Raw genomic sequence first — 22,462 nt, forward strand, 5'->3', positions numbered from 1 at the left:
CTAGTTACGGCGGGCGGGGACTACTCTTTGTTTTGGTGCGCGGGCTTCTCATTGCGGTGGCTTCTCTTGTTGTGGAGCACAGGCTCAGTATTTGTGGTGCACAGGTTTAGTTGCTCTGCGGCATGTGGGATCTTCCCCGATCAGGGCTCGAACCCATGTCCCCTATATTGGCAGGCAGATTCTTAACCACTGTGCCACCAGGGAAGTCCCCAGAATTACTTCTTATTTTATATGGGAACTTGATATGTGAAAAAGTAAAATTTCTATTCAATCGGAAATAGTGGTTCATTTATTGAAACAATTTTCTACCCCAAACAAACAAAATTAGTGCATATCTCATTTCATAACAATAAATTTGAGATGGAGTAAATATTTAAATGTAAAAACAAAAAGCAACACAAGTTTAGAAAAAGAATTTTAAAAAATAGTTGTATAGCCCAAGGGTTGGGGAGAACTCTTAAAGCAAGATTGGAAACACAGAATATGGAAAACTACATATTTGGTTTTACAGTTCTCAAGTAGAATGACCCAAGATTTTCACAGAAGAAAATCAAAACAAAACGAATGAACAAATATAACAAAACAGAAACAGAGTCACAGATACCAAAAGTATGAACAAGTGGCTGCCAGAGGCAAGAGGGTCAGGGGTAAGTGAAATTGGTGAGGGAAATTGAGAGGAACAAATATAATATACGTTACGAAATAAATGAATCACGGGGATGAAATGTACAGCATGGGGAATACAGTCAATAATAATGTAATAGCTTTGTATGGTGACAGATGGTAACTAGACTTATCATGGTCATCATTTTATAATGTTAGAAACATCCGTCACTATGTTGTGAACCAAGAACTAACATAAGGTTGTAGGTCAATTATACTTAAAAACAAACAAACAGAAACCAACAACAAACCTATGGAAAAAGAGATCAGATTTCTTGTTACCAGAAGTAGGGGTTAGGGGGAGGGGGAAATAGATTAAGGCAGTCAAAAGGTACAACCTTCCAGTTACAAGATAAATAAGTACTAGCGATGTAATGTACAACATGATAAATATAATTGTCACTGTTGCATGTTATATATGAAAGTTGTTAAGAGAGCAAATCCTAAGAACTGTCATCGCAAGGAAGAATATTTTCTTCTTTTATTTTGTGTCAATATGAGATGATGGATTGTGATCATCATTTCACCATTATGTAAGTCAAATAATTATGCTAAATGTTATCATAAACGTATATGGTGCTGTATGTCAATTTTATCTCAATAAAACTGGAAGGAATAAAAAGGTCAGAAACGTGAATGATCTTTCTCATTAATAGACAGGGAAAGGAAATATAAAATAATAATGAGCTACAATTATTTTGCCAAATTTAAGGAGCTGATGCATCCACATTCATCAAAAGCAAGAGGAATGCAAATTCTAACAGCCTTGCTGGAAAGTTTCTGGCACTTACATAAATTCTAAGCACCATAGTCTTAGTTAGGGAACCCTCCCTACAGAAAATCAGGCACCTTGAGACTATGTATTTATATCATCATCGTTTGTCATGATAGAAACTTGGGTATCACCTGAATGTTTTTCGAAAGAGAAAGGTTGAACAAATTGTGGAATATCTCTACGTGAAATATTATGATGCTATTGAATATTTGAACTTGAATGCATGCTGTATGTATCAATTTGGAGGGTTGCCCCTGAGGTCTCATTTTGCCCTGTTGGAGAGTTGTAGCATAGCTATTTACATAAAGGCTCCTTATTTTAGGTTCTTTAAACATTAGTTAACTTTATATCAGAGACTGTGTTTGGTATTACCTAATTATACCTTAACTACTTTATTTGATATACAAAGACCTCTATAATCATGTCCCACCCTGTGTATTCAAATCTAAATTGTACTCCACCCTGACAGGCATCCCATGGCCCAATCATTCCAGTGCCAAACTTTCCATTCATAGTTTTCTTGTTGACTTCTGCCTATTCCCTCCCACTTATCAAATTCTACCAAACCTTCAAGACCCAACTCAAACCTTATGATTTCTATGATGCCCTTTAGTAAAACTGAACTGTTATTAACCTGGCATTTTTTTCTTTAAATGGAGGCAGGTGAAAGGGAAGGTGCTGTTATTAGCTTTTTACAAGAAGAGATAAATATCAATTTTTTAAAAGAGGAGTTTGTAAAAAAACTAAACTAAAATAAAAAGACGAGTTTGTGGGAAAAGTGAAGAATGAGAGTGCAGGTTATACAATTGACGATTCTCTTATCTCCTTTAAGTGCGCTCATACAAACTGTTTATAATAACTTTACTCAAGCTTTGGTCAGTGATACATCCAGTATATAAATATAAATAATGTAACATTAGTAACTATTTCTACTTTCTTAAAGTTAATATTCATTTTAAATTGCATTGATTATATATTTTTATGGTAAGCCTATTTCAAGTCTACTTTGAATTAAAAATACCAGCAAATAGATATAGTTTGTATTGATTTAAATAGGTGTAGGACGGACATAGTGAATGTACTTCTACAATAACTTGGATAACAGATTTATCTTAGAACTATGAAGCACACTTTAACCAAATGAACAAGGATCTGGCAAAAATCATTTCAACTCAGTGATACTGTTAATACAAATATGCTTGGAGCCTGACTACAGTGACACAAGTAACAACTAAGATGTATGAAGCACTTATCACGTGCCATGCCCCGTGCTAGGAGCTTTTCATGCCACATCTTAGTTAATCTTCAAAATCATTTTTGGAAATAGGTGTTACTGTAATCCTCTTTTGACAAATAGAATAGGCCTTAGAGAAGTGCAATAGTTTGCCCATGGTCACGCAGAAATCCATGCAGCTTGACTCCTGGGTCTAAATTCTTCATCAATAAACTATATGTCTTGTAAGTAAGGCAGCTGTGAGGTCCTGGAAATAGCTCAGGCATCAAGAGTGAGCATTCCATCCTGCCTCAACCATTTTCAGTTGTGTGAGAATGACAAAGCCAGTTAACTTCTCCACATTTCCAGTTTCCCATTTTGAAATCTGGACATTCATTCAAGATATTTCTCCTTGTGGAATAAGAACTGGAGAAATATATATCAGAGGCTTCTCAAAGTTAATACACACAGGGCTGCAGTGAAGATTGCATGTTGCAGGGCAACCCGAAAGCATGTGGTATCTACAAATCATTAAATAACAGGAAGGGACTAGTGTTATGTGACAAGCCAGAGATTGTTAGGAGAAGGCATAAAACAGTCTTGTTCAGTTTTGCCAGATTGATTTGTTTCTCCTCACATAAACACAACCCCAATTATAGTGCTTGATTCATCTGAAAAGTAGGACAATTATTTCCTGGTGGGCCAGTTTCGTCAGTGTAGATGTCAAAGCTTGGAACGTGTACTTTTCGTGACTGAAAATTTAAACTGTGTATCTCCTAAAATGGCATAGACTCTGTTGTTTACTGCTATAGATATACCATAAATAATAGTTATTAAATATCATTTGCATCTTGGATAAAGAACTGGAGAAATCTATTTCGACTCCTAAGGCGACATCAAACAAATAGCAACTTTAAATCACCACCAGCTTTGGCTAGGTTTGATCACTAAAATAATGAGAGGATTGCTATCACTGACTCCCAGATTGTTTAGTTCACAGACATCACTTTTATTTTTAAAACTCTCTCTCTCTTTATAGCTGTTACATTGAAGGAAAATCTATTAAATGATATCCAAGTGAAATCTTTTATTGGTAGAGAACGTAGCTCAATGGGCCAAGTGTATACTTAATTGTATAAGAATTACACAAATTCTGATCAGAGATTCTAATCTTAGTTTCACTTGACAGTGTTTATAACGGTCCCTTGTTTTTGAAAGTCCCCAGTCCTTTGACTTCCATAACTGGGTAGTGTATTGACTCAAATCCTGGCTGTCCCACTAATGGTTTGTAGCTTTGGAAACATTATTTAACCCCCTAAACTTCAATTTTCTCATCTATAAAGTGGAGCTTATTATAGTCTTTACCTCATAGGGTTTTTTTAAGGATTCAAAAAGAAATGCAGAATAATAATGAATATGAAAGTGTTTTGTATCAGTACATAATGTTTGATAAAACAAAATCTAGTGTAATTACTATAATTATCTTCACCAGTATCATCATCATTTTCTCTGGTTGCTTTTTCTCAGTCTCACTCACTGGGGACCCTTCTCCTATTCATCCCTTGAACACTGTCTCTTTAGGGATCAAAGTTAAGCCCAGTGTTCTTCTCATTCGGCATATATGTACTCCCTGAAGGTTGGCTGTTTTCGTGTTAATGATAGTCTATATGTGTCAATATTTATTCTTCCAGCCTCCAGCTATTCAGTAATACTTTGGGGCACCCATTTTATTCCAGTCACTCTTCAAAGTTTGGGGAATACAGCAGTGAACAGAACAGACAAAATCCTCCCCTTTACTCTAATTGCATTCTAGAAAGAGAGGGGAGGGAAAGACACAACATGAATGAACAAGTGGATGCATAAATCAATGAATGAAGAAATCTCAAACAGTAAAGGCCATGGAGAAAAGTACAGTGGAGTAAGAGGAAATGAAGAGTGTCAGAGGCAAGGAGAGGCTGCTGCCCTATGTAGGGTGACAGGGAAGTCTTACCGCTATGATGACATTCGAATAGAAGGCTGAGGAAATTTAGAGAGCAAGCTAAGCTTACATGTAAGGGCAGAGCATTCCTGGAAGAGAGAGCAGCAAGTGCGAAGATCCTGAAGCATGAGTATAATTAGAGTATTTGGCCAATTCAATGGAAGGACAGTTTTCTAGATTAGCGGTTCATGCCATGACTTGCATAAACTTTCTAATTATTTATAATACTATGTAGATTACATTTTGGTTTTATGTAGACAAATTAGCTGAGTATGTTTTTTATTTCTTCTAGTCTTTATATCTTTTATTTTTACTTCTTTTTTGGTTATTCAAAATAGAACCTCCAGTAGAGTGTTGTATGGAAGATCAGTATTGAGAATCTTTATTTTGTTATTGATAGTAACATGAATGTTTTTAATATTTCACTATTCAGAATAATATAAGATGTCGGTTTTGGGTAGACTTAATCAAGTTAAGGAAGGTTTTTTGTCTATTTCATTCTTGGTTTGTATCCTAGTGTATCCTAATGGAAAAACATGCTGATCCCAAAGGCCATGAATGAGGAGATGCAAACTGAAAATATGCAACCAGCAGTTGAGGCTAAGAAGATATTAGAGGCTACAAGTTAGTAAGGCTGTGCTGGGTAGTATTCTGAATGTCTGGCTGTTATGAAGTGGGTGTGAGGTTGGATCGGTTACCTTGAAAGGAGCGGAGGAGATAAAGCTGAGTTGTCAGGTGACCTGGGCTCATCCACTGACTCTCAGTGTGGCCTCCAGCACATCATTCACCAGCTTCACTTTTAGCGGTAACAGCATTGCCTGTTTACCTGCAGAATCAAGCTACCTTAATATGATGAAAGAACTTTGACAGAGTTGGAGTGATTCATAAACGTAAGGAGGAAAAAGGACCCTTTACTTTTATATTAAAAATGAAAACAGACAATTATTACAATTGTGGCTTTTTTTCCTATTAATAATGGGAAATCAAATTTCAGAATACTGAATAAAATTTTAGATTTCATTTATGAACCCTAAAAGAATGGGCCTGTTGAATGGGTATAAGATTCCTAAATTTTATATCCCTTTCATTAATTACTATAATGGTAACAACTCTGTATTTATGCCTAACCTGCCCATATATTTAACAACTTCTTTCTCGTTCACTGCCTTTTCCTGTTGTGATGTGCAGGTGCATTTTTTTTTTTTTTTTTTTGGCGGTACGCGGGCCTCTCACTGTTGTGGCCCCTCCCGTTGCGGAGCAACAGGCTCCGGATGCGCAGGCTCAGTGGCCATGGCTCACGGGCCCAGCCGCTCCGCGGCACGTGGGATCTTCCCAGACCGGGGCACCGAACCCGTGTCCCCTGCATCGGCAGGCGGACTCTCAACCACTGCGCCACCAGGGAAGCCCCACATTACGATCTTTAAGACAAGCATTGACTTTTTCCTATTACAAAAGGTATATACCCTTATTGCCTAAAGATTTTTAAAATATCAAAAGTACAAAAGGAAAAGCAGAATTCCCCCTAAATCCCACTACCCAGAGATATACATTGTCTTTCTCTCACCCAGATATACATGCTTTCTCTTTCTCTCTCTCTCTCTCAATATCTACAAAATTGGTAGCGTGCTTTATATTTTTTGACCAGTTGCAGGCTTTTATGGAAATACTGCAGTTACTTCAAGGAAGTCTGCATGCTCCACGTGGAACTTTAACTTTTTAAGATGAGGTGAGGCTTCTCAGAACGCAATAATACTTCACTTACAATCATAACACAGCATCGTGGTGAAATAGAGGCCCAACTTCAAAAACCATATATTCCCAGAACAGTTTATAATGGAGGTATTAATAATTTTGTTTTCATTCTGAGTATGATCTAAATCAGAAGTGCTACCTTCACTAGTGCTTATAAGCTCCTTGACGTTTGATTTTATCTTTCCAGATTGTTCCTTGCCTGCTTTATTTTCATGAGTGATGATGGGGATTTTTAATCTGTCATGTTCATCCATCTATTCAGCAAACTGTTACTTAACACCTAGAATGTGTGTAGTATTATGTAGCCAGGAGAAGAAAAGAGGACTAAAATTTTATTTGGTGTGAAGAGTAAAATCTGCCTAAGGAATAGGCTGGTATTCATAAGTTTGAGAAGAAAATGAACTACAAAGACCATCACAGTATAACAGGGTGAGAAAGATTTTGTTTCTTAAAGACCCAAAATACAACAACCACGGCTAATTAAAGTTTTTACATTTATATATTAGTAATCACATGAGGGAAAAATTAAAGGTAAAAAGGCTTCATTAAGAAGAATGAAATAATGCCATTTGCAGTAGCATGGATGGACTTGGCGATTATCATATTAAGTGAAGTAAGTCAGACAGAGAAAGACAAATATCATATGATACCGCTTATATGCAGAATCTTAAAAAAATGATACAAATGAACTCATTTACAAAACAGAAACAGACTCACAGACTTAGAGAACTTACTTAATGAATACCGGGGGGTGGGGGGAAGGAGGGGGGAGGGATAGATTGGGAGTTTGGGATTGACTTGTACACACTGCTATATTTAAAATAGATAACCAACAAGGACGTACTGTGTAGCCCAGGGACCTCTACTCAATATTCTGTAATAACCTAAATGGGAAAAGAATTTGAAGAAGAATAGATTTGTATAACTGAATCACTTTGCTATACACCTGAAACTAACACAACACTGTTAATCAACTATACTCCAATATAAAATAAAAATTTTTTAAAAAAGAAGAAAAAGAAGAATTAGGAAGTTAATGCAAATGAGGATAATAGTATGATCCATCACTGTAACACAATGTGTTATGTTGGTAAGTATCAAAGAAAGGCAAGGACACAAAAACAGTCTTTCAGGATAAAAACGTAGCTCTGAAACTAAGCAGGGCTACAGAAATAACTTGTTTCACAAAACTTCTCTTCTGAGATTGCATAAAAATAACTGAACTAATGCTTGGAAAAATTCGAGGATATGACAGTGTGAAACTAACGAAAAAAGACAGGTGCTAAGTCATGTCAGCCCCATAGCTGGACTTTCTCGGCAAAAGTAAAGTGATAGGCACTTAGTCCTCTGAATGGAATGATGGCTTTCCTCCGTCCACAGATAAGGAAAATATTACCTAGATTTTTGACTGGGGGCCGAGAAATACACATGTGAAGGGAAAGAATAATGTTTTATTTTTCTTTCCTCCATTGAGTTTCTTTAGCTGTGAACTTGAATCTTGAGCTACAACAATGAAAGACTTCAGCAATTTACAAGTTCTGTAGCAACCAGCTAAGAGACTTCTCAACCTCCACTTTAGTGTGTCAAAAATATTTACCAGGATAGGTGGAGTGGCAACATGCTACTAGAAGAAGAAAACTTTGGGGATTAATTCCTTATCTCTCATGCCTCAGATAAAATATTCAGAAAAAGCTAAGTCCCAGGGAAAATCAAAACAGACTCTGACTACAGCACTAGTTATAGAATGAAAAATGACTTTCCCTGCCTCTTAACTTTTTGGATCAGATTTGTAAAGAATGGAATGTATCAGCATTATAGTGATCCCAAGATATTATTTTTGTCATTTTGCTATAGAATTAAGTAAAGAAGAAATCCAAAGAAGTATATCATGGTGGTTCATAAATTTTTGTTTACTTTTTCTTGGTAATATTTCATCTGAATTAGGTGACCTGTGAAAGATGCATTTGTACCAGGTAAAAATGGATAAATTTCATGGAAACTCGTGATGTTTATGGTGCCTTACAAAACCTCTGCTAATATGGTGGTGTGCGAAACTGTAATCTAATGAAATTAAAGGAAAATAATATAAAGTGGATGACTATTATTTCTGAGTTCATGCCAGATGTTTAAACTAATACTAATGTATTTTAAAAGGCCTCAAATATTCACCAGGTGGCAGTCTTTTCCTTAAGTGTGGTTAAAACAAATGATCTGCTTTACCTCATCTTTATTAAAAGAAATGTGACTTAGGGCAGGAGATGTTTTGCTTTCTTTCTCATAATGTTGCATTGAAATGACCTGTTTCTTCTGAACACATACTCCCTAAATTATCCTTAAGGGAACCTGTTTATTCTTCCTTGAGATCATCTCTGATCATCCTCTTTTATCATGATTTTTCTTTTTCTTTCTCTGTATTCAGAATGAAACTACATTGTATCAGATGATTAGCAACATGTTTAGATTATACGTATTTAGACTTCACTGTAGTCTTAGAAGCCTGGTCAATTTCCACTCTCCTAACTTCTCCACATGTCTGAGGTCACAGACAAGCTTCCTGGCTCCATCCAACCACTCATCGATTCACAATCCTCCTGACCATTATGCAGATATTTGGGATGCCTTGCCTTTGCGATTTCATCACCAGAATTCAGCAGGTTTGCCTCCTGTGACCTGCATCAGTGTATTTGAAATCTAATCACGACAACCTAGAATCGTGATGCAAATGTCAATCTTTAGACATTGATCAAATTAGCATAGTTGGTTCTGAAATGGATGAATGATGATAATGATAATAATAACAACACGAAATCAAATGTAAATACACTAGGCGTTCACTTTACATGAAGTATTTCAAATTTCTAATTCTCATCAGAACTGTGAGAAATAGCCATTACCGTTTTCCGTTTTGAGTTAAATAATCACCACTGGGTCATGCAGATAGTAAGGGGTGGAGCTAAGACTTGGATTCCTATCTGTCTGATTCCAAACCTAATCTTTTTCCACCAGGAAACATTTCCTGTTACCCAAAACTAAACCTTGAAACATTTATTTATATCTGTATTCTTTCCTTGTGCTACAAAATGTTTAAAGTAATGTTTATGGTAAATATTTCTATTTGATTCTAGGCAAAAAAAAGTGAATTTTAATCTTGGCTCAAGAATGAATAATCTCAGTAATCTTTGGCAAGTTTCCTGAACTTCTCTAAATTTCACTTTCTTCATATCTCTAAGGTAATGGTTCCAGGAGTCTGTGTGTGTGTGTGTGTGTGTGTGTGTGTGTGTGTGTGTGTGTGTGTGTGTGTGTTAGCGAAGCAGGAGGAGGGGGGAAGGCGGAGAGGGATGTAGGGTCAGTATGATATCAAACTGCTCTCTGATTTCACAAAGTTAAACTTGAGGTTTTGCTTTTAAGTTGAGAGAACCAGGCAGTGTAGACTTGGGTTAAGGAGAACATGGTATAGTAACGTAAAAGTCATCCAAAATAGGTGCTAGAACATATGATTTAATGAACACCACCTGCAAGTCAAACATTAAGTTTAGGCTGAAAAGCACTAAATAGAATATACTTGAAATGTCTTTCCTAAAGCTGGTGATTTAAGGCTCGACCAAAATAATCAAAGGCCCCTCAGATGTTAAAAAAGATGAATGGGCTCTGATACTCTAGGATAAAGTATGCAAGAGAAGTATGTTTAGCAACATTTAATATATATTTAATTTACCAAATAAATTTTTTTTAATTTTAAGCATTTCATTGCTAAAGCTAATAGTTATTTGTGTGCAAAGCAAATATATTTCATACTGATTCCATTTAGGGTGAAGTGTATGCTTTATATATATTATTCTGTACAAAAATTCTTCTCATAGGTCAACATATTACACTTTCCCAAATCTACTGAATACTTTTTATACACTCTATCATTTCACAGAAATATGATGGCACTGGTCTCTTTCTTTTATTGATGTTAAGTTTCTTGAATTTTTGTGTCTTGTATAATCTAATATGGGTAATTCTTAGACATTAAGCACTAGTCCCCTATTCCCACAAAAATATTAATGTAAATACAAATGGAAAATCAATATAGTATAAAAAGCAAAATGGATGAGTATACATTTTATATATTGTTACTTTTATTTATCTTGAAGTTGCAATTGATTGCTAGATTAGATTCCTTGAGGTCAAGTCTACTATGTGATCATATTTGAACACTATCTTGGTCACAGTAGGCAACCAAGGAAATGTTAAAGATAGTAGAATAAAGAGAATAAATGAGAAAACACATGATTCCTTTACTGACGATTTGTTCACCCAAACCATTCTCTAGGAGACTTCTGTCTCTTCATCTTGCGTTGTTCTCCTTGCTGCTCTGCTCCAGTGGACTTGAAGGAGCAGAAGCCAGTGATTCTATACTAAGAATAACATAGTGATTCTAAATTTGCTGTGTCTGTCAGTGTGGATGATGACATAAATAACCAGTTTCTCCAAGATAAATGCGCCTGTCCCTAAATATACATAAAGATATGTATATAGATAGAGACACGTATTCTTCTCTGATTTAAAAATAATATATGTTCATTGTAGAGATTTTAGGAAGGACAGAAAAGCACAAGAAAGAAAAGCATGCACTTTATCCCGATACCCAGATCACTAATGGTGACATTTTACCATGCATTTGTGACAGGCCTCCAATGGCGTCTAATGACCTTCACCTCCTGGTATTCATGCCCTTCCGTACTGAATCAGGCTGATGGGTGTAAGCATGAAAATCATTTGAAAGTGAAAAAAAAGAGAATAATATAGTGATTCGATATTGCCTGTGCTTGGCACAGATAGTAAACACTGTGTGTGTGTTTGTCCCAGATTACCTTTAGAATCTCTTCCAAACCTAAGAAACTACCGATGATTTTAAGAAAAGCAGTTCCATTTTCCATTATTTTTATTATGAAGGGGGGTGTGTGCTTGCACAAGCCTGTGTGCGTGCATACGTGTGTGTGTAGACATATTTGTGTGTATCTGTGTGTGTATATGCGTATGTGTGTCCCTCGGTATCTGTAGGGGATTGGTTCCAGGACCCCTGCCCTGGATTCCAAAATCCGAGGATGCTCAAGTCCGTTATATAAAATGGCATAGTATTTGCATATAACCTATGCACATCCTCCTATATACTTTAAATCATCTCTAGATGACTTTTAATACCTAATATAATGTAAATGCTATGTAAATAGTTGTAAATACAATGTAAATTCTATGTAAATAGTTGCCAGTGCAAGGCCAAATTAAGTTTTGCTTTTGGGAACTTTCTGGAATTTGTGGGGGGGAATATTTTCCATCTGCCATTGGATAAATCCAAGGATGATGCAGAACCCACAGATACGGAGGGTGTACACACACACACACACACACACACACACACACACACACTTGTTGGTATTGTGAGGTTGACAAAGTAGAGGAAAGTGATACATATTTACATACTTTCAACATAATATTCTAAGAGGTGTGAAGAGGTGTACAGGATATGATGGTCGCAAAGAGAGATGTTTAATTCGATCAGGGCTTCATAATTGATCTCACACATAAATAGGAAAAGGATTTGTGTTGTCTGCAAAATAGTCTCCTCCAGTCTGGGAGGGTGGGTCTATCTCTGCAGAGTCTCAGCCGTCAGGTCCTCTCTGAGTTCCTCAACCTCTGTGTCAGACCCAACCACAGGACAATATTGAAATGCACATGGCTTGACCTGTAATCACCTCCCTCTTCCTAGCATTTTCTCAATGTGCCACCAGCGTGTCCTTATCGCTGCCAATTGTTTCCTACAAGAATCTAGGAGAAATCGAGGGAATCAGATAACCAGTTTTGTTAAATGAGTCAGACTAGCATTGGCATATATACACTACCAAATGTAAAATAGCTAGCTAGTGGGAAGCAGCCGCATAGCACAGGGAGATCAGCTCCGTGCTTTGTGACCACCTAGAGGGGTGGGATAGAGAGGGTGGGAGAGAGGGAGACGCAAGAGGGAAGAGATATGGGAACATACGTGTATGTATAACTGATTCACTTTGTTATACAGAGAAACTAACACAACATTGTAAAGCAATTATACTCCAATAAAGATGTTAAATAAAAAAAATAAAATAAATAAAAATAAAGTTTTACATATCTGAAAAAAAAAAAAAGTACTAAAAGATTTGGTCAGTAGCCTCTGGCTGAAGGAATTTCAGGATGATCCCCAGGAGTAAAGGACCTGGAGAGATCTTTCTGTGCTGCTCTAGGACCAAGTTTTACTCCTGGGAGGCGGCATGTTCTGAAGGGCTGAGAGTGCCAGATATCTCATGGCCAAAGTAACCAGGCAGTTTGACAAAGGAAGAGTAAAGTCCATGAAAACAGAGAAGCCTACACTCAAATCTCCCTTGGGCAAGATATTCAATTTTTCTGAGCTTCAATTTTCTTACCTATAACGGTTCAGTGTAACTGGGAGGAATCCATTAAATAAATGTGAAAATACGTACCAGGCAGTCAAAAAAAACCAAGTTTGTTGTATTCCCTACTCATACACTCATGCATTACTCCTCATTTAAACCCTATTATTTAATAACGACTGCTTCAACAATTGTTGAAGATTCTAAAGCTGATTTTAAAGTCAGCAAGTATGCAGTCTGCAATTGTTTGTAGAGTCCACATTGGTTGCTGGAGGGGAGAAAACAGTTTAATTCCTTAGTTAGTGATGGTGGCTTTGGGTAAGTTAACTTTTTATTTTTTTAATGGCTATAATAAAGAACTTATTACAAAAATTATTATGAGGTTTAAATGAGATAACAATGTAGAATGGTCTTAAGAGAATGCCTGGCACACTATAATGCTCAATTATTATAAACAATTTTTATTACTATCCCTTGACCTACCACCACCATGGTAACATCTAATAGAAATTTACAATGCACCTCAACCTATTTACTTTTTCAAATTATGTATTGTTTTTGAGGAAAATTACAATATACTACTAGTTGAGGATTCTCTGATATTTTGGACAGTGGGAAATACACATAGTATAAGGTCTGAATAAATGCATAATTATTTCTAATTTATACTTTATTCATCAAGATATTATTGTACTAAAAATTCACATTTTTACCTGATGGTACCAGTAGTGCTTAAAAATTAAGCCTGTATCTCCAAATCAAACAAATCTATATACTTTTCCCTGGAAGAGTCCAGAAACTGAAAAGAAGTGTTGCAATTAGGTTACACATGTGACGGGGATGAAGGTTGTTCAGACTTAAACCCACCCTACTCATCCATCATCATCTCATTTAAGGGAAGAGAGGTTATGCATCCATTTGGTAAATTTGTAATTATGAATTTCTCTTACCCTCCCAAAACTACCCACTCTTTCTGGGTGGGTTTGAGCATTCTCTGAGAAGGCTAGATTCTATAAATCAGCTCTTACATGCTCAAAACTCACAGTTTAGAATTACTGTCAAGTGTTTCTAATACCTGATTTAAACATTAGAGACTTGGAATACTGATATATCTAGACATTACTTGAACCAGAAAATTATTGCATAAAGAATGAATTGTGGTAATAAAAATGACAATATTCTTTCTTTCTAAATGCTTGAAAATTGGTTCTTGAAAAGACCATTTAAAATTCTACATTACTTCAATCCTCACTTTCTTGTGTTTCGGATATTAAAGCAATAAAAACTTTACTCACTTTATATCTAATCAGAGCAGAAATAAATATAATAGGTTGAAAGGACATTTTAAAAACAGTTTTGAGACATTCTAATCATAATATGTATTTTTTTAATTCCTAGTTATATTAACACCTTATCTATTCAATGAATTACAATTGTTGAATGACATCATTTTTCCTCAATGATTAATTTTTAAATTATTACAATTAATGAAGTTCAATTGATATACTGCTTACTAAGACATCAAGTTATTATTTTTAGATTTAATCACAACATTTATAACGGATTGGAGGGTATTTAATAAAAATGACCCCTGAAAATCTTTTCACCAAAGCTCACATTTGAAAGGCTAGTTTCTGTCTCTCTTATTCTAACATAAACTCACTCTTCACACCAGCAGTAACACTTCACAATGCATTTGCTTTGAGGAATTTTTAGCCTCTTCAATGCACATATGTATTTTTAATTAAATTGAATTGAATGCGTGTAAAATACTCAAATGACGTCAAGGTGGAGGGATTTGCATTTACTGAGGTCTTTTGATGTCATTCACATTAGTGTGTTAACTATCCAATCTTTAAAACAACCTGGCAAGCAGGGACTCTCATCCGTCTCTTATTTATGAGAAAGTTGAGGCTCAAAAGGCTCAAATAATTTGCCTGAGATTATAAAATAGGAGTTATAGCCACATCTTTCTCTCTCGACTCTGTTCACTATATCTCACTCCTTCCCTGTCCACAAACAGAGAATAACGGCCCTGTCTTGTATTTTCTTATTGTAGCATGGAAATGCCTCAATGCGTGGAGCTCTAATGCTTGAGATTGTTTTTTGTACTTTTTTTCACTTGAGTTTCAAAAGGAGCTAAAAGCTTTTTGCTCTTGTCGGTTCCAAACATATTTAATGATGATGATGATGATTACTTTTACTTTCATAATAAGTGTGATATGCTGAGAGGAAAGAACATGGTTCAGGAGAATTACTTGTCTATAATTTGCTGGTCTTCAAGAAGAAGAAAATGTCAGTGTGTATTATTTTATGAGTCAGAATGACCTGTTATCTTAATCCACTTCATCATATTAACAGTGTAACATAGTCTGTCTTTTAAAAATTCTTCCATTTAGGGCGGAATTATTCAGATCTCTCATGATTGCCAATTGCCAATTGACTAAAGGCAATCTAGACTCTATGTTGTAATAGCATTTAAATTCCCTGCTGTGGAATACTAAGACTCAATTTAACTTTTAGACTTTCAAAGTACATTTTAATAAAAATTACTTTATACTGATTTCTACTTTACATTATAGAGATCATATTTGGGGATCATTTTCAGCTTTTTCATAGTAATGGTGGATTTAGACAATATTATAAACATCTTTCCTATTGATATTTTACATCCAGATATAAAGAAAGTATAATTGATGATTTATCTAGCTATGTCTCACAATAGGATAAGTATTTTAGGGGGAGAACATTTTTAATACTTTACTGTAATTCTCTCTTGCTCTTGCTTTTACTCTCATACTCTCTGAATTTTGATAGTAACCAAGATTATGGTTATTATACATTTATTTAGTTTCACTTACTGTCAATATCCAGGATGTAACAAAAGCAAATAGAAAGGGGTAACCTCAAGTGTTTAACTACTGAGGAAGCTGAAATGTTTTCATTCTGCAAGGGGCAGCTCCAAAGACCAGAACAGATAGGCTGTCTTAGCAGATACGACATTTAATAGGGACCATTTGAAGTTCATGGGACTGCAGAAGGTAAATTACTTGTTCTGAAGTCCAGTGAGGAAAATCAGATGAATGTAAGAGATAAAAGTAAACTTCATCTCTGCCCACTAGCCAGGGATATATTTATTAGCACCCATATCAAGTAAAAACTGCCCTTTATTTTTAGTCAGCAAGGTATATATATATGTTTTGTTTGTTTGTTTGTTTGTTTGCGGTACGTGGGCCTCTCACTGTTGTGGCCTCTCCTGTTGCGGAGCACAGGCTCCGGACGCGCAAGCTCAGCGGCCATGGCTCACGGGCCCAGCCTCTCCACGGCACGTGGGATCCTCCCGGACCGGGGCACAAACCTGTGTCCCGTGCATCGGCAGGCGGACTCTCAACCACTGCGCCACCAGGGAAGCCCAGCAGGGTATATTTTGATTTGGATATACATTTGCATTAACCTGCTAAAGCCGATCTCCTATTTCACCCTTTGATTTCCTGATCACATAATAGGTACTGTTTCTAAAGTCACAAATTGCATTAGAACATCTACAGAAATTAGTTTTTAAATCCCCTATGTGCACTGAGATGGAAAGAAAAAGGGTAAACAGTTAAATTCTACTTTGCTCTCCCTGAACAGGGTTTCTATTTCCAGTGAGTGCATTTTTCAAATGAAAATGAAGTCATACCTCAAAAGGGTAAATTGCCAGGCTGGACCTCTTTCCAGTGTTTACTGTATTATTCATATATTTGTTTGTCAATAGGAAGGCAGAGAATATGGCATAAAACAGTAATAACAGTATATTAAGTTATTACATGTCACCTTATAAAACACTTTTACAGAATTTTAACACCACCAGACATTAAGAAGCAAGTAAATTAATTAAATGATTCCAATTAATAGCCAAGAAAACCAAGGCTCAGAATGATTTTCAGAGGCTTGTCCTGTTAGCAAGTGTGGAACAGGGCTAGAAGTCAGCATTTCTGTTACTCAGCTCTGCTCTTCCCTGGCATTTCATAGCTTCTAATGACTTAGTATCTATTGAGCCACTAAACTATAAATGGCATCATACTGTTCAAGACAGAGACACAGCCTGAATATGTACCTCTAGAGGCTCTTTTAAATTTATATAACCCATATCTTAAATTAGCATTATTAACTAATCAGCTAGAGCCAGACAGTGTGGTGGTTATCTTCTGACTCTTGAGTTCCAGCACTGGTATTTCCTGGTTTTGTGATCTGGGACGTGTCACTTACACCTTTTTGTACCTTCATTTCCTCATCTATAAATGGGGAGAACAAAAGCACCAGCCTTCACAGGATAATGTGAAGATTAAATGAGATAATGCAAAAAAAAAATTCTTATCACAATTATTGGCATGGTGACAAGCTCAATGAACGTTCATCATTCAGACTGTCTCCAGGTTGGTTGCTAGCTATTAATTTATAGATTCTTTTGGTTAGGTTAAACCCTAAAGGCCGCTGGGTCCATGGTTCCTTGCCCTCTTTTGTAAAATGAAGTGACTGGATTAGAGGGTCTCCAAGATTTCCAAGATCCCTCAAAATTTTTAAATCTGGTACTCTTTTTAGCAGAATTTTCAAACCAAAAATTTCTTCAATTGAAATACTCTAGGATCTTAACTGTTGAACTGATAAGTAATGTTTAGCAAAGTATTTTTCCCAAAGAAGGGAAAATGTAATAAATATATTAGTGAAGTTGGGAAATTCTCCTACATTAAATATCACTTACTCATTCATATTTAAGCTAATTATTTGAAATCTCCTTAAAGTAAGGTTAGCATGGTAGAGTCCAGCACACCTAACACAAGGTAGACAACTATAGGTATTCTGTAACTGTCAACATCTTCTAAGTCACTGGTTCTTAAAGTGTTGTCTCTAGACCGGAAGCATTAGTATTGAATATCACCTGGGTACTTGTCAGAAACACAAGTTCCAGTGACCCATTGAAGACCCGCTGTATCAGAGACTCTTGGGGTGGGATCCAGCAAACTATGTTTTAACAAGTCCTCCCAGAAATTTTGATGATACTGAAGACTTAGTACTACGGTCTGAGTGAAGAGTGAAAAAGAAAGTTCTTTTTCTGCTAAACATTTACCGAAGCAGCTAAAACTGAAATTGAATCTGGCCTTAGAAGATATCAAAGAGAAAGGTCTGCTAGAAATAATTACAAGTCAAGTAACCAATCAACTGACTGAGAAAAGGGGCGAAGAAGCCACTGTTGGTTATTCCCTGTAGAGAAATAAGGTACTAAGAAGGTTAAAGAAAAGTTTAATAAATCATCAGAGAGTATCAGAGTAATGATTCTGGCAAGAGAGCAGCCCCAGTAAGAATACATAATGTTCCATGTTCCTGCCTAGTGTGGAGAACTACAGGTGCTCCATGCTGTCTGCTACATGAAAGAGATAAAGTATTACTCTTTCTATTTTTTACAGTAAAAATGAAAATAAAACACTAAGAACTGAAAACCCTGGTTTATGAAGAAGTACATTAAATAGGGAAGGAAATACTTAATGATCTATGCCCATCTATTTATCTGACAAAACCTAAATATTTTCATTAGATCCTGCACTGAGAAAAGTTTTTGACATACTAGCAATCATAATCATTTAAACAAGATATGATGGAAAGGATAGACAATCAATGTCCGGGTGATAGGAAGACAGGTGATTTTATGTGTTTCAATGTCTTCCCTATCATCTGTATATCAATCCCAGACCCCTTTCTTAAGTCCAAAATTTCTAATTATCTCCTAGATGTTAATGTCAATAAACCGAAAACTGAGTATATCCAAGCAGGTCTCATAAACCCTACTTATAATCTCTATCTCAGTTAATGGAATTAACTTTCCCCAGTTATAAACCTTAAAACATAATATTTTGTATTTACCAAGTCCGGTCAATTTAATTTCATAATTACCCAAGGATTTATTTCTCTTTTATCTTTTCCATTGTGACCATCTTTATTCATATTCCCATGATATTCTTCCTGTTTCTCTTCACAACTAGACTCTAGAAAACAGGAATAATGTCTTCTCCCCAGTGCCGGGGCTAGGGCCTGACACGGTAAGCATATGCAAATTGTAAATTGTTCCCTGGTGAATGTACTGGAAGAGTAAACAGATTAATCTGAACTCCCAAGCCCCCATGATTTCAGGAGGCCATCACACATTGCATCTTTCTTCAGGAGAAAGAAATCAATTTGTGACAAATTTGTAAAAGAATACTGTATTTCCTGATCCACATCGGTCACATTTTAAGTTCTAAGTAAGTGTTCTAATCCTCAGATTTGTATGTTTTTTTTTATATTAGATCCTCTTCCTTGACTCATCTTAAGACAAGTTATGTTTATCTTGTCCTCTTGGATATTAGTGTTCTCAGGTTTTAACACTCGGCTTCAGTGACCTCAACAAAATTAATGGTAATGTGTTCCAGGGTCTTTGGGAGAAGCCTTTGAGACTGGAAATTAGGCAAAAATAGTAAACACAAAATGGCTTTCAATGATCACAAGAATCATCTAAGGAATTACAATTTATGAGAGAAAAAATTCCTGTCAAGAATTTATTTGTTACCTACCAGACACTGGCTTATGGAAACTGTTATTCCAAACAAGGTTGGCCATACTTAGGAGACGCATTATCTATGTAGATCACAGATAAACAGCCAGGCTCTCATGGGGCTTGTCTGCCTTTCCTCCCCCCAACAAGCCCTGCGGACTTCTTTTATGTGCTATACTGTATACATTTCATGACGTCACGACCTCACTTTTATTGTACAAGATACCAGGCACTCTGAGGTAGACTGGAGTTGCTCTTTCCAAATTAGAAAGTTCAAACCAAAAGATGCAATATTTTGTTGATTCTCAGTGCCTTCGCTGAAGAGGAATTCTAGAATGTGCAAATAGAAAAGGAAAATTCTTGGCTTACAAACTGATACAAGAGAAATCTTCCAGAAACACATGGCCTGGGATATTTCAGACTCCTGGCAGATTGCAAACCTTTACTGCCTTTTATTAACAATCAGTGTTCAGATCAAGTGCCTCTAAGAAAACAGGACCCACTTGTCAGACTAGACTTTAGCTCAGAAGTTGAACATCTTCCAACAAACAATCTCATAATAGCAGATATCTTCTCCAGATACCATATTACTTTGGCCAGCACAAATGTCATTTACTAAAGAGACACTGAAATGTTTGGTCACTCTTCCCTAGACAATAGAATTAAGAAGGTTATACAGTAATAAACAGGGAAAACACAATTGCAATTTTGTTCTATTGACTTGTTGCAACCTCAAATGATCTAGGCCCACAGTCCAAACATCTGTCTTATGGTTGCCCTTATAGATATGAAACAACAGCGTGTACGATATAAGATCATTGTTATTAGGAAATGCAAATACTTTAGGGGTATGATTGTGGAAGGAGTTTCAAAATCACGAGGGGCCTGGGAATGTAGAGCCTGAACTTACACAGATAAAAACACACTCTTACTCATTCCTGTCTACGTGTCCTGTGTTCCTCTAGTGGTGGAAAACTGCGATATAACATAACATATGCCTTCAGATATTACCATTACCTATCCACCTCTGTCAAGGTTAGTACAAGTTTGAAAGGATACATGAAAGAAGCAAATCCTTCTATCAGGAAAGTTTTACCAATATGATGGGAAGGTATCCCAAACAACTGGATATGAGAACAAAAAGCTAGTAAAGCAACAAGCAAAGAACTATTGTCATCGTGGAGTGTTGTTTTATCAAAGTTTGGGCTCAGGTAAGGGAAAGGGGTGCATGGTGGTGAGACATAAGAATGGGCCATAGAACACAAACTTCTGGGGAGATTTTTTCAGGAGACACCCAGCCATGAAGTTCTTCTCCTAATCATGGTGGGGATTCTGATCAAAGTCCTCCAGTAAAGCAAAGATAATAGTAGCTACAGCAGAGCTTGCTTTAAAGGAATGTAACATCTCTAAGAGTCCATCATTTGCAGAAATTGTTTGCGCCTTATCAAATAGAACAGAAATTGCTAGAGCTGTAATAACACACGTTTTTATAAGATTTTACTTTAAAGGACAGATTTGAGCCAATGAAGTACATGCAATGTCTCTGCAATTAGTCAGTGAGACATGATGCAGGGAAGTGAAGAGTTCAGTGTGAAAGGATAAAGGATCAGAGAGACGATCCAGATACAGGGCAGTAACAAAGGGAAGGCTCTAGATGGACAAATGGGAAAAACAGAAAATAAGGAAAAAATTGATTCCTTATTCGTTTATGTCAACGATTTCTCCACTTCCTTAGTGGTAAAAAAAAAAATAGGGAGATAGGAATAAAACCACATTGTATTTATAATTGTGTGCCATTTTGGTTTATTTTCTACCCGTGATGTTAAGATACAGCTACATTTTGCCATTAGTAAATTTGATATAGTTAAGCCTACAGTCAGAGTTCAGTTACTTTTTAGTAATCTTTTTTTTTCCTGCTTTTAAAAAATTTAAGTCTGAATTTAAAAGAAACTACTGGAGTTTGCTAAAGAACAATATCAGAATTATATGTGCAACTCACTTCTGCAGTAACATGCAGAATTCCAGAACAGGCAAGCAGGTTAAAAAGGAAACTAGCAAAAGAATTCAGCCTGTCACTGTAGAACGTCAGAAAATGACGCACGAGAGGAGAAACACCTACATGTACACAGTAGCCCCCCCGAAAACATTATTGACCATTAGATAGAAATGTTTCCAGTGTATGGGAAGCCACCACAGGCTACTTTGTTTTGCTTTGGTTCTCACTAAAGTCTGATTAGCCAGGGTAGGGGGTGCAGGGGGCGGTGACTTTTGGAGAGTATAAAATGTGTACTTAGCAGTGGTTTTGTGTCATAATAGTTCTGATTTCAAGGCTAACATTTCTTAATATTTGGGGAGAATATGACCATCCATAGAAACCTTCTGCATGTAAAATAAACTAAAGCTAGTATTTTTGCACGTACCTGTTTTTCTCCACTGGGCTTCTTGTGGTTCAGTAACAGCTCTACAGCTCCGACAACTTCTTTCCTGATGGCGTGTAATAGAGCATCTCCAACATAGACGTTACAGCTTAAGAGTAGTTCTATGAGCTCCAAGTTCTCATTTTCGATTGCAATGAGGAGAGCAGTTCTTCCAAGTGGATCGACGCAATTAATATTGATTTTAAAATAAATTTCAGCTTCCTCTAGGGATTTCTTGACACTTGCATAATCTCCCTTCTCCACAGCGTTCAAGTAGGCTTTCTCGGAGGGTGAGAGCTCTGATTCTGCTCGGACTATCCTGAGAGGGATGCGGTCTCTGTAAGGGGCATTAACATTTCTTTTGTAATAGAACTGAGCCATGTTTCATGCCATGCTATTTCTTGGTCTCTGAAAGTGCAAACAAAAACCAACACACACAAGGATTAGTATTAGCACACTTTTGAATGATTATGCATCGCATTTAACAACTCACAATGAGGCCAATAACAACGATGAAACCGCAATTATTAAGTGAGAAGTTATGTTCCCTTTAAACAATGGAAATAGGCAATAATTATTCAGTTATCTAGAAACACAGGCTTCAAAGTTCTTACTTAAGAAGAAAGAGAGGCCAGTATTTGGCAAGTTACTTAAAAAGTGACGTCTGTCAGAGGTTGCACCTGTAA

At 36.3% G+C, this 22,462-nt stretch overlaps 1 protein-coding gene across 6 annotated transcripts in view; it reads right to left on the reverse strand.

Moving 5' to 3' along the window:
• The window catches only part of TRPC4 (transient receptor potential cation channel subfamily C member 4), a 116,469-nt gene extending 94,282 nt beyond the window's left edge, over positions 1 to 22,187 (reverse strand). For 5 of the 6 annotated variants that reach the window (XM_032611314.1, XM_032611313.1, XM_032611312.1 and 2 more), the window contains exon 1: positions 21,780 to 22,157. In XM_032611314.1, the coding sequence (XP_032467205.1) occupies positions 21,780 to 22,157 (378 nt within the window). Of the gene's footprint in view, positions 1 to 21,779 lie in introns of all 6 variants that reach the window. The other variant, XM_032611309.1, reaches the window with a different exon arrangement.
• Between the last annotated feature and the right edge of the window lie 275 nt (positions 22,188 to 22,462).

The sequence above is a fragment of the Phocoena sinus genome, chromosome 18 (genome assembly GCF_008692025.1).
Source record: "Phocoena sinus isolate mPhoSin1 chromosome 18, mPhoSin1.pri, whole genome shotgun sequence".
NCBI classification, from domain to species: Eukaryota; Metazoa; Chordata; class Mammalia; order Artiodactyla; family Phocoenidae; genus Phocoena; species Phocoena sinus.